This window comes from Diabrotica virgifera, chromosome 5 (assembly GCF_917563875.1).
Source record: "Diabrotica virgifera virgifera chromosome 5, PGI_DIABVI_V3a".
Taxonomy (NCBI): Eukaryota; Metazoa; Arthropoda; class Insecta; order Coleoptera; family Chrysomelidae; genus Diabrotica; species Diabrotica virgifera.
In genome coordinates this window covers 238,031,705-238,049,278 of record NC_065447.1, presented here as the reverse complement: position 1 = coordinate 238,049,278, position 17,574 = coordinate 238,031,705, and the positions used below count along the sequence as shown (strand labels likewise).

The 17,574-nt window shown below is 32.0% G+C and overlaps 1 protein-coding gene across 1 annotated transcript in view; it reads left to right on the top strand.

Moving 5' to 3' along the window:
* LOC114329586 (laminin subunit alpha) overlaps positions 1 to 15,326 on the top strand; it is a 192,193-nt gene extending 176,867 nt beyond the window's left edge. The window contains exons 33-36 of the mRNA XM_050651827.1: positions 321 to 737; positions 1,762 to 1,892; positions 4,238 to 6,750; positions 14,962 to 15,326. Coding sequence (XP_050507784.1) covers positions 321 to 737; positions 1,762 to 1,892; positions 4,238 to 6,750; positions 14,962 to 15,227 — 3,327 coding nt within the window. The 3' untranslated portion in view covers positions 15,228 to 15,326. The remainder of the gene's footprint in view (positions 1 to 320; positions 738 to 1,761; positions 1,893 to 4,237; positions 6,751 to 14,961) is intronic.
* Positions 15,327 to 17,574: the final 2,248 nt, after the last annotated feature.

The window sequence follows — 17,574 nt, the reverse complement described above, 5'->3', positions numbered from 1 at the left end:
TATTTGAAGATGTTCAAAGATGTTCTAAATCTTCCTCAGATGTATCATTATTTAACACTTCTTTCGGTATAGAGCTTTTTAATCCAACTCTTATTTTTGTACTCTCAAATCGCTCCCTGGTTTGTCAGCTGTTGGGACAAACGTTTATTTTGGGTCTACTGGTCTAGCGTTCATTGCACTTCTAAATATTATTTCATTGGTGTTAGAGATATTCCATTTATAACTTTTATAAGATTTTTTTCAAAAGTTGTTTTTCTTTCAAAAGTCCCCCTTTTTTTGCATATTATTATAATGATTAATAAAATGAAGACATTTTTCAGCTACCTAATGAAACAGCTCAAGCTCAATTGCTTCCAAAAGAAGTCGATGACATGCAACGAAATCTAGTCCAGACTGAAAAACAAATCAACACCGTGAAGGAAAAACTGCCAACAGTTTTTGAAAGCATTGAAGAACTACCAGCACTCCAATCGGACACTAAACGCAAATCTGATATGATCAAATCAAACTTAAAAAAGCTGACTCAGCAGATCGACTTAGCTAGAGATATAGCCAATAGGATTAAACTAGGAGTAAAATTCTTTACTAATACGACTTTGGAATTAAGAAATCCTAAGAATCTAGAGGCCTTGAGTACTTCTTCGAAGTTTTCAGGGTACTTCAAAACCAATGAAAGGCAGGGTCTTATCTTTTACATTGGAAATCCGAATGCTACAAACATACCCAAACAAAAAACTGTAAGTTTTATATTTTATATATTTCCTAACTGTAAAAAGTCCATAGCTTTCATTAAATATACAGCGTGTAACAAAAAGGTAGGTCATAAATTAAATCACATATTACTGGAACCAAATATAGTTCAATTGAACCTAACGAAAACTGTTAGAGATTTTTATCGAAAACTGTTAGAGATTTTATATTGAACATGGACATTTGACTTTTTTATGACAGGAACATCTTAAAAAAAAAATAATAGTGAAATTTGTGCACCTCATGAAAATCTTATGGGAGTTTTGTTCCCTTAAACCCCCCAAATGTTTGTGTATGTTCCAATTAAATTATTATTGTGGTACCATTAGTTAAACACAATGATTTAAAAACTTTTTTTTGCCTCTTAGTACTTTTTCGATAAGCAAGTTTTTATCGAGATTTTTTGAACATTTGTAAAATCCACCACATATTTGTAAATGGTTAAGTACGATTATAGAGACCTGGTAATAATATGAAAATTTATTTAAAACTTACATTTTGTTGTCTCGATAAAAACTGGCTTATCAAAAAAGTACTAATAGGCAAAAAAGTTTTAATCACATATCACATTGTGTTTAACTCATATACTCACACTACATAATGATAATAATTTAATTGGAACGTACACAAACATTTGGGGGGCGTTTAAGGTAACAACACCCTCATACATGTTTTATGGAATGCACAAATTTCACTGTTATTTTTTATTCAAGATGTTCTTGCCATAACAAAGCCATATGTCCATTTTCAAAATAAAATCTCCAACAGTTTTCGACATATTGGAAAAAATCGATTTTCATTTGGTAACTTCAAAGGGCTGTAACTTTTCTTTGTGCACGTTTGTACTTAAGCTCAATCCAACTATTTTTGGTCCCAGAATATGTGATTTAATTTATCACCTACTTTTTTGTTGCACCCTGAACTCTATCACCGATTTTCAAAAATAATTTGATAATAATTATATTTTTAGACCTTTTTTATGTTATGACGTGCATGCTCAATTATTTTTAGGAGGACTATATGGCTTTAATAATTCAAAATGGTTATCCCGTTCTTAAATTCAACATCGGTAATGGAAACGAACAGATCATCAATAAAAAATGGGTAGCTGACAACAATTGGTACCAGTACATCATCGAAAGGTACCTAACATTTATTTTTAAACAAATTTTTTAAATTTATATCTTTCCTTACTTAACCATTGTCGAAGTATGATGATTTCGAGTACTTTAAAGATATATTGCAGGAGAATACGGTCTGGAGAAATGTATTAAAAGGAGAAAATATTGTTACAGCTTTGTCAACGATATGATGATGTGGTAGCAGCTGTAATACTTGGTTTAAACTACGTCTTCGTAGATTCACTTAGACTTCTCCATTTAATACAAAACACATAATAATATGCAATCAAATAAATTGTACTTTCACAAAAGAAGATTTCTTAACTTCATCAAAAGTCTTTTTAATTCCAGGGATAAAGCATTTCTTACCTGTTCTTGGATGATTCTGATTTTAGGAATGGTGTGTGAAATTATCTTCAAGAAATATTTCCAAATCCATGAATAAGTAGAAGACTGCTTATTGAATGGCCAACTCGTTCTTCGGATTTAACCTCCCTAGACTTTTGGTTGTGGAGTTAATTAAAAACAATATTCAAACTCCTAATATCATTCAGAACGTCACTGATGGATTCGAACATCGAATTGGCCATTGTCAGATATGGTTGATGGCGGTTATTTTAAACGTTTTTTTAATAAGGAAAGACCTTTCCTATATCATTTCTCTTTGATTTTTATATAGTTGAATTTGCCACTGAAAAAGGTCCCATTTCGATTCTTCTGTCAGGAACAAAATTATATGAATTTTATGCGTTATTGCTCACATGAATATGAATTTTTTTTTAAGAGTTCAACAAAAAAATCACAAATTGATAATACAGGTTGTTTCATTGGGAAAGTAACATCCGTTAACTGAAGAAAGAGGATACTTAGGCGGTCTCAAAAATACCATACTTAATGGGTCTTACTTCATTAATAACAAAGATACTGGGTGTTTGATCTATTTTGCCATTTTTTTATTTGGTTCATAACTTTTTAACCACACTGTATATTCATTTTATATTTGGCACACAAATATTTTTTAAGGTGTACAATCAATTAATTTATTTAGAATTGTAAAAAATCCAGGTCGGGATTAAAAAATATTGGAAAAATATGCCAACCCAAAAACAACACCCTGTACATTAATTTTTTTTTAAAATGGATTTTGCATTTGAAAAGTGGATGAAAAACTAAATTTACTGGTATACTTTGAATTTTCGACAAAATGATTTTTCTGGTAAAATTTTGAATTTGAATTCTGAAATTATGTGTAATACGAGAGCTTGAAGTAGAAAAACATTGAAATACGACTTAGAACTTGTTAACCACACTGTATATTTATTTTATATTTAACACGCGAATATTCTTTTAGGTGTCCGATCACTTCATTTATTTACAATTATAAAAAATCCAGGGCGGGATTAAAAAATATTGGAAAAATGTTCCGACCCAAAAAACACACTGTACATTATTTTTTTTTAATGAATTTTGCATTTTAAAAGAGGATGAATAGTTATTTCAGTGTAAATCAATTTGAGTGATTAATAGTTATTTCATTTTCCGCTCCGACGCTCATATATATATTCCGTTTTCTTTTAGTGTTTACCTCTAACCCCAGTTCCGGTATTTTCTATGATTTTGGGGTCATATATTCAATATCGTGATAATCCTGGGCCATGAAAATATGATCATCCGCAAAACATAGAGTATATAGCATGTTATCATTAAATTTAGCGGTATACCCATATAGTTACATTTCCTTTTCCAGATTTTCAAAATTTGCTCAAACTATATTTTAAATAGCGTAGGTCGGCGATAGACAGCAGCCCTGTCTCAGACCCTTATTCACTTCAAATCCTGATGAGATTTCCTTGCCTATATTGGGGTGGTATAGATTTTTTACAGCTTTAATAATTATGTTCACACTGAATAATTTTTCCGTATATTGACGGATATTCCCCGGTTGTTATCGCATATATTTTTACTGCCTTTCTAAATCAGGTAATATTTGTATTAAAAAGTGGAGATTTTTCACGTAAACATATTTTTATTTTTTATAAAATACTTTGAAGCATTTAAAAGTGCCACAGAGCAATAATTACACCTTCATGAAGATTGCTAGTGTCCAATGTAGCCAACTGTAAAAACAAACATCAGATTTAGAGATAAGCTCATAGATGGCACCGTATGTAATAAATATGTTCTGTTCTGGTACATAAATACCTGCAAATTTAATAAACGGTTGAAACCAATTTGAACTTTTCAGATGCGTTTGATTTTTTTTCTTTGGTTACAGAAATGTAGATTTTGCGATACTGTCGTAGAAGGTCTAAAGACCTACTAGATCAGGATCAATCAATACATTTATTTATTGTTTTTTATTTTAGGGTTGGTTTCAATGCCAAACTATCCATTCGTGAAGAATTACAAGATGGAACAGAAAACATTACCACAACAGAAAAGTCGCTGTCTGGACCTTATACCGTTTTCAATCTAGATGAGAAAAACTCAAAAATATTTGTAGGAAGTATACCTAACAACTATCAAGTTCCTGAAGGATTAGATTCTGGATCCTTTGATGGTGAGATGGAAGACATAGTAATAGGAAATACGCCAGTGTCCTTATGGAACTTCAACTATGGATACGAGAATAACCATGGAGCGTTAGAAAGAGATAAGCTAGTAAATCTAGCTCCAAGTAACGGTTACAGATTCAACGGAAAAGGATATGCCATTCTTGATACAAGGTCTCTACAGTTCCGAGCTAAATCAACAATACAGTTATACTTTAAGACGTATGCTACAACTGGATTACTATTTTTAGCTGGAAAAGAAAGAACGTTTATATCTATTGAAATTCAGAACGGAAAGATTCTATTCCAGTACAATTTAGGAGGTGCCACCAAGAAATGGGTTACTGGTAACGCTTACAATGATGGTAACTGGCACAAAGTTACGGCAAGTAGAGATGGACCTAAAGGAAAATTGGTGGTAGATAGTGAAGATGTCATAGATAGAACACGAGAAATAAGCGGTTCTACCTTGGAATTCATAGACACAATATCTTTCGGAGGATATCCAAACAGGCATAACTTTAACGATGTCACAGAGGCTCGATTCGACGGATGCATCCAGAACGTTACTATAATGGGCCAAGCAATTGATTTGAGAAACAATATTAAAGCATTCGATGTAGAACCTGGATGTCCTGATAAATGGTCTTCCATGGTGTCTTTCGGACAAGATCAAGATCATTATGTTGGATGGGACAAACTTCCTTTAACCAATGAATTTAATATGAGCCTTAAATTCAGAACCATCGATGATGATGGCCTTATTCTCTACATTTCTGATCCTTCCCAGGATAACACGATATCTTTATCATTACACGACGGTCATCTTGTTCTTATTGACCAAAAGATCGAATTAAAATCTAAAGGGATATTCAATGATAGTAAATGGCACGTAGTGTCAGTAATCCACAATGATACATATCTCAGGATGGATATTGACGACCAGGAAAGTCAAGTTACTGATGCTACTCCTCCGTTTATACATGCGCCAGTTTCTAGTTTATATGTAGGTGGATTACCTAGAACCATTGATCCTGCTCAGTATTCAGTAGCTGCCACTACATCGTTCTATGGTTGCGTAGCTGATCTGACAGTTAATGGCAAAGTTAAAAACTTTGCTAACACTACTGACAGACATGCTGAAATTCTGGATAAATGCGTTTTAGACGATTCTCCAGAAGATATAGATCATTCAATACCAGATTTAAAACCATTGGATAATAAAGGGTATTATACAACTGAAGCTCCTCCAGAAATTACAACAAACATCGAAGAAGGTTACGCTACAGTAAGAGGTGATGGAGGTAATGACTTTAGACCTATTAATGAAGTAGACATTCCACGAGCTCCCGTTACAGATGTTGTAACCGAGGTAGTACCGACAGAACCAACGCTTCCTAAACGGATTGGTACTTTACCTCCTACGACAATATCGCCCGTCACTGATGGTTGCGCATTATCACCAAACCCAGTACAAGAAAGCGTTCAAGTAGTAGGATATAGATTTGGTACTCACAACGGTAGTAGATTGGAATGTCCTACTGCAAGAGGAAAACTAAAGAAGTCTTTTGACTTTAGGTTTGAGTTCAGGTCCAAAGAACCTGAAGGAATATTGTTTTATGTTTCTGATATAGGTGCGAAACTTCCGTCACCGGATCATAAACATTATGTAGCTGTTTATTTGTCTGGAGGTCAAGTTGTGTTCACCTTTAAAGGCGACGGAGAAGCAGTGATAATCAAATCGAAGAATGCATATAATGATGATAAGTGGCATTTGGTAGAGTTTAGCAGAGAGTTTTCCGATGGAAAGTTGGTTATTGACCAAGAGGATGTAAGTACAGGCAGCTTAGCAAGCAAGATTCATTCTTTGAACCTTCAAGTTCCATTTTACATAGGAGGGCTTGCGCCAGAGTTATATAATACTGCTCACATGGACCTTAACACCACTGCAACATTCTCAGGGTGCATTCGCAGTATGTCTATGAACAACAAACCTCTAGATACTGCAACAGAATATGGAGTTATACCTTGCTCTGACAATGTAGAAGTAGGTACATACTTTGGTGGAGGTTTAGAAACATACGTCAAACTAAAAGATAAATATAAAGTTGGTTTTATGTTTAACATTAAAATGGATATTAAACCAAGGGTAGATACAGGAGTTTTGGTGACCGCCCATGGTAAGAAGGATTACCTTGTTTTAGAATTAGTAAATGGAACTGTAAGGCTTCACGTGGAGAATGGCAAGGGTCCTATATCTGCTACGTTTATCCCACCTAATAACAATCACTTCCATTTGTGTGATGGCAACTGGCACAATATTCAAGGTATGTACATATTTTTTTATTGTTTATTTGTAAAGAAAATAAATTAACAGGTTTTCTATTCACGTTTTCTTTTATTTTATGTATATATTCTGCAGTTATATTTCGTTCTATAAAGGGTCCATAACGCAGTAAAAGCAAATCAAACAGTTTAAATACGTAGTTTGTCTGGTAAGCCATAGATAGGTCATTCTTCTTCTTCTTCTTATTGCCGTCTCCTTCTTATTGCCGTCTCCAAATGGCAATTGTAGCTTTGGAAGCAGCTGCACGAAAAATACTAATCTTTTGCCCGGATAGATAGGGCCCTGAGGTCGAAATAATGAGCAAAGTAGAACGAGCCAAGTTTCTGACTGATCGCTGACTAGGTTTTATCTTCTTTTTCTTCTCCAGCCTTAAGTAATCCAACTTTGGACATAGACCTCCCTTAATTCAATCCAGTGTTTTTTATTTTGCCCCACTTATTTACAGACTAGGTTTCATCTAGAAATACAAAATTCTTCAGGGTTATGTATGGTCTATTCTGTTGTATGAAATGGAGTCATGGACGTTAAAGATCACATCCATTAACAACCTTAAAGCTTTGGAACAATGATGACTGCGTCAAATGTTTCGAATACTATGAAGGGACAAATATTATTTAAGAGTTTGCCTCGAAAGTAGAGAACTTTTTGAAAGTGTATATAAAAAGTGAGAATAGGCTGCATACTTATATAGACACATATTACGAAGTGAACTAAGGCGAAAGTGATATACTTTCCAGCAACTTATAAGGAAATGTACATAGATGATAAGAGAGCTCTAGGGTGTAAGAATGATCAATGAATGCGTAACATTAGCCAATAGGGCTTTTCATCGATTGTCATTTGTTTTGAGATTCTGTCATATGTTGTATAATCTGTGTATAATATTAATATACACGGATTATACGACATATGGCAGAATCTCGAAACAAATGACTGTGAATGAAAAGCCCTATAGGTGGACTCCATAGCTACGAAATTCTTTGCATGCTGCTAACAATTAGAACAATTTAATTCTAACTGCCAAATATTTCACACAAGACAATGAAATATGGATATCTAGTTATAGACCAGGGCGCATCTGTAAAAATATTAGTACATTTGGACGTTGACAGGTGACTCAAATTTTTTTGCAGAAATTGCTTGAAAATAAGTCAAATAATAATAATTGAGTTATCCTCCCTCTCAAAAAGGTCCGGAACATTGTTTAAATAATCAAAATGTCAAAATATTAAGGAAAAATTCGATTTTTTTCTTCGTTTTTTGATTATAACTTTAAAAGTATTCATTTCCGAGAAAAGTTGTACTGACATAAAAGTTACGTATTTAAATTTCCTACAATATAGAATTGGTTAAAAATTTCAAAAATAGTCACCCTTGTTGCAAAATAGCAATAATTGCGAAAAAACCATACAAAAACAAGTATTCGCATTTTACGTTTTTCAACAATTTATGCTACACTTAGGACCTTCATATTTCACCCAGAAAAACTTTATGATACAGTAAAACAATACTGTAAATTTCATTAAGATCGGTTTAATAGATTTTGCAAAATAAATTTTGCAATCCAGCTTTCGTAAAAAAATTCATTTTTTCAAAATGCTACAGGACTGAAAATAAAGCAGATAGCAAGTTGAATTTTTTTTGCTTATAGAAGTCTACTGTACCTTTCATTTTCAATTTTGCAAAATTAAAATCGATTAACACCACGGCGTCAGGAATTTTTTTAAATAAACATTAATTATTGGTGCTACGCGCAGGACAGCGGATAGTTTGCTCTAATTGGGCATTCCAATGACCTTTGATAATGATTGATACATTTTAATTTTTATTAAATTTCGATATAAATAAATAAATTTGTTTATTGCAAAATAAAAACACATACTCTATCCTTTGAAATAACACTTTTATTGGCAAAAACATTCTTTGTTCATATTATAATATTTTAACTTAAAAAATAAAAGTTTATTATTTTTACACATATGCAATTGTTTAAACAATATTTCACAAATAATAATAAAACAAGTTTGATTTTTGTGGAATTAAAATATTAAAATACAACAAAATATAGAGTAAGAAAATAATATATTAGATAAAGATTGGAAGCAATTTTGGTGGAAATCAACTTGTGTGAATCGAACACCGCTGTCCTGCGCGTAGCACCAAAAATTATTGTTTATTTAAAAAATTTCCTGGCGCCCTGGTAATTAATTGATTTTAATTTTGCAAATTGCAAATTAAAGGTACAGTACACTTCTATAAGCAAAAAAAATTAACTTGCTATCTGCTTTATTTTCAGTCCTGTAACATTTTGAAAAAATGAATTTTTTTTGCGAAAGCTGGATTGCAAAATTTATTTTGCAAAATCTGTTGAACCGATCTTAATGAAATTTACAGTATTGTTTTACTGTATCATAAAGTTTTTCTGGGTGAAATATGAATGTCCTAAGTGTAGCATAAATGGTTGAAAAACGTAAAATGCGAATACTTGTTTTTGTATGTTTTTTTCGCAATTATTGCTATTTTGCAACTAGGGTGACTATTTTTTAAATTTTTAACCAATTCTACATTGTAGGAAATTTAATTACGCAACTTTTATGTCAGTACAACTTTTCTCGCAAATGAATACTTTTAAAGTTATAATAAAAAAACCAAGAAAAAAATCGAATTTTTCCTTAATTTTTTGACATTTTGATTATTTAAACAATGTTCCGGACCTTTTTGAGAGGGAGGATAACTCAAATATTATTATTTGATTCATTTTCAAGCAATTTCTGCAAAAAAATCTGAGTCACCTCTCAACGTCCATCTCAAAACAGATGCGCCCTGGACTATTAAGCTATAACTTCGCTTGGAAATTTTTTGAATGATTAATTAAAAACTTTCGTTTTTTCAATCTCTCATAGTCTTGCAATAATTGCTGCCGGTCTCAATATACATTATTGCGAGACAGTGAGATAGACAAGCATATACAGGGTGATTGATTAGTGGGGTAAAGCTCAATAGATCCGTTATAGTAATAGATAGCAATAAAAGTTAATAACAAAAATTTTAGCCACCTTTGAGCTTCACATTACAAAATTAGTTAGAATGTTACAGGTTGTTCGATAACACAGTGGCAGACCAAACTTTTGTTTTTTTAAATGGAACACCCTATATTTTATTTTAAATTCGAAATCCTGTTAACTTCTCCATCACAAAAATATAAAGGTTTGTTATGTTATACAGGGTATTTACAAAGTTATAACCAATTTTGTATGAAAATCGTAACAAGTTCAACTCCCTGTATAAATAAAAATAAGCACAACAGCAATGGTTTATTAATGCCATATTTTTTTACTTATTGTCAAAATTTTCAAGAATTATTGACATTGCTAATTTTCTTTATATCAAATACAGGGTGAGTCAAAACGCAAGTACATTATTTTCTCAGTAATGTTAAATGGAACACCCTGTATTTTATATCATTATTGAAAAGTAGCATTACCGTACTTTAATTTTTATATAACAATCCCTATATCCAAATTTATTAGTTTTCGAGATATTTTCATTTTTCAGAGCAAATTATTTTAGGTGTCTAAATTTATCTAAATTTTAAGTAAGCCATGACTGAATTGACAATTGACGATTACTAATTATCAATCCTGTAAATAATGTAACAATGTAGCAAATAAAGAAATAAAAATAATTTATTAGTAATACATTTTACAAAAAAAAAAAAAACATAACCACAACATGCAACATTTTTGAAACAATTAAAAACTACTATTTTATGTAAATGTAACCAATAAATAAAGAAAATTTGTAATAAATTTTACAAAAAAATATACAAACACAAAAAACAACATTTTGTAAAAACAATTAAACACTACTTTTGTATGTAAATGTAACAATGTAACAAATAAAGAACGAAAAATAATTTATCAGTAATATGTTTTGCAAAAAAACGTGTTTGAAAAAATTAGAAGTTACTTTTAATAAAATATGTTTAATATTTAATTACATAAGGTGTTCAAAATTACCTCCTAACACATTTATGCACGCCTAAAAACGATCATTGGATGAGCTACTTACTCTACGAAGCATTTGTAAATTAACACATCGAAATACACTTTGTATTATATTTTTCATCTCATCATGTAACCTCAAAAAAATCAGTCCAGTTTATTAAATTCTGGTGATTTGGGTGGCCACGCTACTGGTCCATTGAAAAATAAAAATATCTCGAAAACTAATAAATATAGACATAGATAATGATATCTAAAAATTAAAGTACTGTAATGGTACTTTTCAATAGTGATTTAAAATTAGTGAGAAAATAATGTACTTGCGTTTTGACTCACCCTGTATTTGATATAAAGAAAATTAGCAATATCAATCATTCTTGAAAATTCTTACAATACGAAAATAAATATGGCATTAATAAACCATTGCTGTTTTGCTTAACTTGTTACGATTTTCATATAAAATTGGTTATAACTTTGTAAATACCCTGTATAACATAACAAACCCTTATATTTTTGTAATGGAGAAGTTAACAGGATTTCGAATTTAAAATAAAATATAGGGTGTTCTATTAAAAAAAAAACATAAGTTTGGTCTGCCACTGTGTTATCGAACACCCTGTAACATTCTAACTAATTTTGTAATGTGAAGCTCAAAGGTGGCTAACATTTTTGTTATTAACTTTTATTGCTATCTATTACTATAGCGGATCTATTGAGCTTTACCTCACTAATCAATCACCCTGTATACAGAACAAAAACCTACAAAAGCATACGGAAAACATGTAGCAGGTCCCTAAAGAATTAATTTTCAAAGAACTTCGGGAAGAACTTTCAAAGAATTGACGAACTCCGTTTCGCAAGACCTCATTCCAAACATATGTGTTTTTAACCACCTCTTCTTCAATGAAACTCCACAGTGCATTGTCTGACGTTGTCAAATCTGGACTTCTTAGAGGCCAAGGCATTGTTTCTGGATAGTTTGGAGAACCTCGTCCAATTCATCGGTCCAGGAACATTTCATACACAGTGTCAGAAGTCCCCTGAGCTCTCAATTACGGTAGTAACTAATCGTTGATTATCTGCAGATAACCGTGTTGAGTTACGGAGCCTTTAACAAAATATGTCCCAAGTTGAAGTCTCTTCAGCCAATATCATGACGTGAGGCGGGTTGTTTTCCATTTCCTCAAAGAAGTAAGAGTTGTCCTTTCCCCAGAAATAAACATTTCGATCGAGAGCTGTGGTAAATCGCACACTCAACAGTGAACAGAACATTTTGTTTGCCAGGAAAGCGTTGAAGCAGTAATTCGCAAGCTTGCACTCGTCGGCCCATGTCATTATCACTCAATTCATTTACAGACACTTCACTTTTAAATTCTTTCGCATATGTTTCTGCATAGTTGACCATGGAGTACTGCATATGGCATTTAGACAAGGCGGAAACGGCGGGTTCGTTAGAAAAAATATTCCCATGAGATTTTTTTGCATAATCACATTCGTGAGACATCCCAGAATAAGGTTCAAGAAGTCGCCCACGTGAAAAGTGGTCCAAATTTTTTTTAACAATTTTTTTTTTATCAAATTGCAAAAATCAATATTTTTGACCCTTACAAATTTTTGTTAGGTTTTTTGGACCATTCTGAACAAAAAAGGGCTCTTGTAATTTTTCTCTGTTGTTGATCGTTTTCGAGTTATAAACAATTTAAAATTGAAAAAAACGAAAAATGGCGATTTCCAAGGCTTAATAAATTCTTTAAAAGCTATTATTATGAAAGTCAGAAAGTGACTAAATCAAAGTTAAAAGGCCCCCCTACAAGATCCTGAAGAAATTTTTGTCATTATTTTGTTACTAAGCTGATATTTTTAAGTAATAATAATGAGTGCCTGCACGTATTAGGCGGCCGTCTATGGTGAGTGCGAGAGAGATGCCATTCCGGCAGTCCAATGGGGCATCTTACTCGCACTCACATTTACAGCCGCGTAAATACGATCTTACGGCTTATTGTTAGTAATTAAAAATAACAGCTTAGTAATAAATTAATGACACAAATTTGTTCAGGATCACGTAGGGGGGGGGGGGGCTTTAAACTTTGATTTAGCCACTTTATGACTTTCATAATAATAATTTTTAACCGAGTTATTAAGGCCATGGGTACATAATTCGCTAATATTTTACGGCTATCCCTACCTTTTCTGTCTTTACACGGCAAATTATGTGTAGTAAAATTCACACTGGTATGGCTATGTAAACATTACTAATAGGGCTTTTCATCGATTGTCATTTGTTTCGAGCTTTTGTCATGTGTCACATAGTATTAATATATCTACGTCATACGTCTTTGGTTTGTATCATTGGTATATACCAATAACGTACGAATATATTAATATTATGTGACACATGACAGAAGCTCGAAACAAATGACTGTGAATGAAAAGCCCTATTAGAATGTCATTCTACTTGACAATGTCATCATTAACTTTAAAGAGATGGCTTTTGAATGTTCTTGGATAACTGTTATTTGTGTAATTGCAAATTATTAATTCAGTTAATAAATGTGATAATTTTTTCACTAACTATGTATCCAGTGATTGTAAGAATTTATATGTATGTACAACAAAAACTAATACTCAATCGAGAAAAGAGGAAAAGTGTTAAAGTGATTTTTTAATAATATATTGTTACTATGGAACGCTTACAATTATTTTGAACATCTTTAACAACAAAATACTTGGATCATGGAATATAATTCTGATGTATTCTCTGCTTGGATCTTCCATAAATAACAAACAATAAATAAATTTTTATTAAGTTCACGTCTTAATTCAATTATTTATCAAATACATTATCAATATTATTTAACCAACAACTCAAAATATTCCCGGTGCCATGTCAAATATTTAAAGTATTTAAAACTGTCACTGTCTATTTGACTCAGTGCGTTTTATGACAAAGATAGCGAATGTTCGATTTGGAAAATATCACCACGGACATAGTGTCCATTTTTTTCGAATCCTGAAGAAACTATTAAATGTTTTTAAAAAATTTAAACGCAGAATGAAAGACTAAATTATTATGGAGGGCCGAAAGTCCCTTAGAATAAATAAAAAGTTTCTTTTGAATGAGATATTTGAAATTAAAAATCACACTACGTTTTTTCTTAGTTTTTCACCCCTGTAACTTATTAAAATAAATATTATAGAAGTTTTCAGGGACTTTTGGCCCTCGGCAATAAGGTAATCTTTCATTCTGCGTTAAAATTTTTCATAAATACTTATTAGTTTTCTCAGGATTCGAAAAAAATGAATCCCCATTTGAATACCATTGCAGCCGAAAATACGTACCCATCCTCAAATGGCCATTTTCGCGTTTTTCAAATTTTAAATTGCTTATAACGCGAAAACCATCAACTTTAGAGAAAAATTACAAGAGATCTTTTTTATCCAGAATGGTCCAAAAAACCTAACAAAAATTTGTACTGGCCAAAAATATTGATTTTTGCAATTTGATTAAAAAAAAAATGTTAAAAAAAATTGGACCACTTTTCGCGTGGGCGACTTCTTGAACCTTATTCTGGGGTGTATTACAAATGTGATTATGCAAAAAATCTCATGGGAATATTTTTTTCAAAGAACCCGCCGTTTTCACCTTGTCTAATTGGTAATTCAATAAACTGCAGAGGATTTCCGCGTCAACTTCGTTGGTTCACGTTCAATGGATTCCTCAATGCCGGTACAAGTTTCAGTTCGAATGCTTGGTCTTCCACTTTTCTTGGTGCTTCAAGAACCGTTCCCAATGAAAAAGCCTTCTTCTCCCACGACAGCAAAGTTGCTCTGGATGATGATGGTTTTTCAAAACGAACAACAAAGTCATTTATAATGTCATCGTGGTCTATTAATTGTTATGCTGATATTTGTGTACAGATTACTATAGTGACCAAACTCTCTTCAATTGTAAACGCAATAATGCTGGTCATCACGTTTTACTCGCAACTCTCAACTAACAGTAGTTGTCTGTTTGTGTGATCATTGACAGGTGCCCTTGACGATGCGCGCATGCGTCAAAACTTCAACAAACATTGGCGCGGTGTTGAAACATTATTATTACTGTAAAGAGACTTTTTTCGGTCACACTATACATATAATTACTCCGTACCGTTCGTTCTTAACTGTACATTCTTTATTTGTTTCAGCCGTTAAATCCAAGAACGTAGTGACGTTGTCAGTGGACAACCTCTTTACGGATCCCAAAATAGGCCCCCATGCCTTCTCTACAGATACCGGTAGCGCCCTTTTCCTAGGTGGCCATCGGTTAATCAAGAAAGTCCGCGGTATTCAATCGAGGACCTCATATATCGGCTGTATCAAGAATATTGAGATCAACAACGAACCTTTGGAACTCTCATCCGGTATGCCGATCAACGGAAATGTGACCCTTGGTTTCTGCCCTACTAATTAGTTTTATATTTAATAATAAATATTTGTAATAATCCATATCTTTTATTGTACCTTTAACTATAGTAATGCTTTTCAAATAAATATCATTTTTGCTTTTTAATTTCCTTTATACATTGCAAAGAAGCTTTATAATAGATATATATTTCCCCATTAAACTGTTTTATTCCATACTTAAAGGTGATTACACTAAAGGTAATGTGACGATAATAAACCACCAACATCAGGAGTGACGACTTTATAATATATATATATTTCCCCCTTAAACTGTTTTATTCTATACTTAAAGGTGATTACACTAAAGGTGATGTGACGATAATAAACCACCAACATCAGGAGTGACGACAAATGAGCAAATACACATTGAATAAGGAAGCATTAAGGCCATCGGTACATGTATCAGTACAAATATTTTACGGCTATCCCTAGGTTTTCTGTCTTTACACGGCAAATTACGTGTAGTAAAATTAGGGAATCCAACGATCTGTCAAACTATTCCAATATGTCTGGCGATTGGCATGCAATACATTGAAGGCATATGATAGTATAGTGTTATTTTAGTATTTTAAAGTAATTTTCGTATTTTATGTCCATGTAAGTATTGCTAAATACTTCTGTGACATAGTAACAAATATTGCTTACGTCAATAAACTTTAATAAGTAGTTAAAAAGTTTTAACTAAGTAATTTGGAAGATTGAAGAAAGCTAGGTTAACAAATTTTATGTTTTATAAGTTTAATAAAAAATAATATTGAGCATCCCTAAAATAGATTTTAGGTAAAATCATCGGGGTAATATATATTTTATTATTTTAGGTACTTAGTAATACCACATTGTATCTTAAATTTGAAATTTTAATTTAAATAAAGTATCCAATAAAATCGCTTGTGTGCAGTGTTGCCAGAGAAATTTTTGTAAATGCACCGGAATGACTGGAATAGTGACACAAAGTACTAAACCAACACATTTTGTACAAAAACTTAAAAAAACGTCGTTTAATATTATTTGAAGCAAATTTCTTATGTCACAAAATTTTAGGTTTTTACTTTAGGAGACTTTAGTATCAAAAGTTTGGTTGTTAATTGTATCAAATTGGTACAATTTTAACAACTCTGGCAACGCTGAATTGCCTGCCATACGTCCTGTCATTAAAAATCACGTGGTTTGGATTGCCTAATTCTCACTGGTATGGTCAAACATTACTACTTGACAATGTCATCATTAACTTTAAAGAGTGGCTTTTGAATGTTCTTGGATAACTGTTACTTGTATAATTGCAAATTATTAATTCAGTTAATAAATATGATAATGTTTTCACTAATTATGTATTCAGTGATTGTAATAATTTATTTACTGTACAACAAAAACTAATACTCAATCGAGAAAAGAGGAAAAGTGTTAAAGTGATTTTTTAATAATATATTGTTACTATGGAACGCTTACAATTTTGAACATCTTTAACAACAAAATCTTGGATAACAGAATGTATCCTGGTCAATTCTCTGCTTGGATCGTCCATAAATAACAAACAATTAACTTTTTATTAAGTTCACGTCTTAAATCAATTATTTATCAAATACACTATCCATATTATTTAATCAACAACTCAAAATATTCCCATATTTTGCCATGTCAAATATTTAAAATTGTCACTGTCTTGTCATCATATTCTATTTGACTCAGTGCGTTGTATGACAAAGATAGAGAATGTTCGATTTGGAAAATATCACCACGGACATGGTGTCCATTTTTTTCAAATCCTGAAAAAACTAATAAATATTTTTAAAAAATTTAAACGCAGAATGAAAGACTAAATTATTATCGAGGGCCGAAAGTCTTTTAGAATAAATAAAAAGTTTCTTTTGAACGAGATATTTGAAATTAAAAATTACACTACATTTTCTCTTAGTTTTTCACCCCTGTAACTTATTAACATAAACATTACAGAAGTTTTCAGGAACTTTCGGCCCTCGGTAAGAACATAATCTTTCATTCTGCGTTTAAATTTTTCGAAAATACTTGTTAGTTTTCTCAGGATTTGAAAAAATGAATCCCATTTAAATAGCATTAGAAGCGAAACTACATACCCATCCCCTTAAAGAAATTAAAAAATACAGTTATCATCACTCTACATAATATGTGTATTATCCCAATGCGGAGTCGACTTTCCTAATCGCATTTCTCCATAAGTTTTTATCTTGGGTCATATTAACATCAATTCCCTTTACCGATATGTCCTGCCGAAGCGTCGCCTCTAGGTCTTCTTTGGTCTTCCTCTCCTACTTTTTCCAGGATCCCGCAGTTCAGCAATTCTTTGTACTGGGTGATTAACGCCTCGACGTTGAACATGA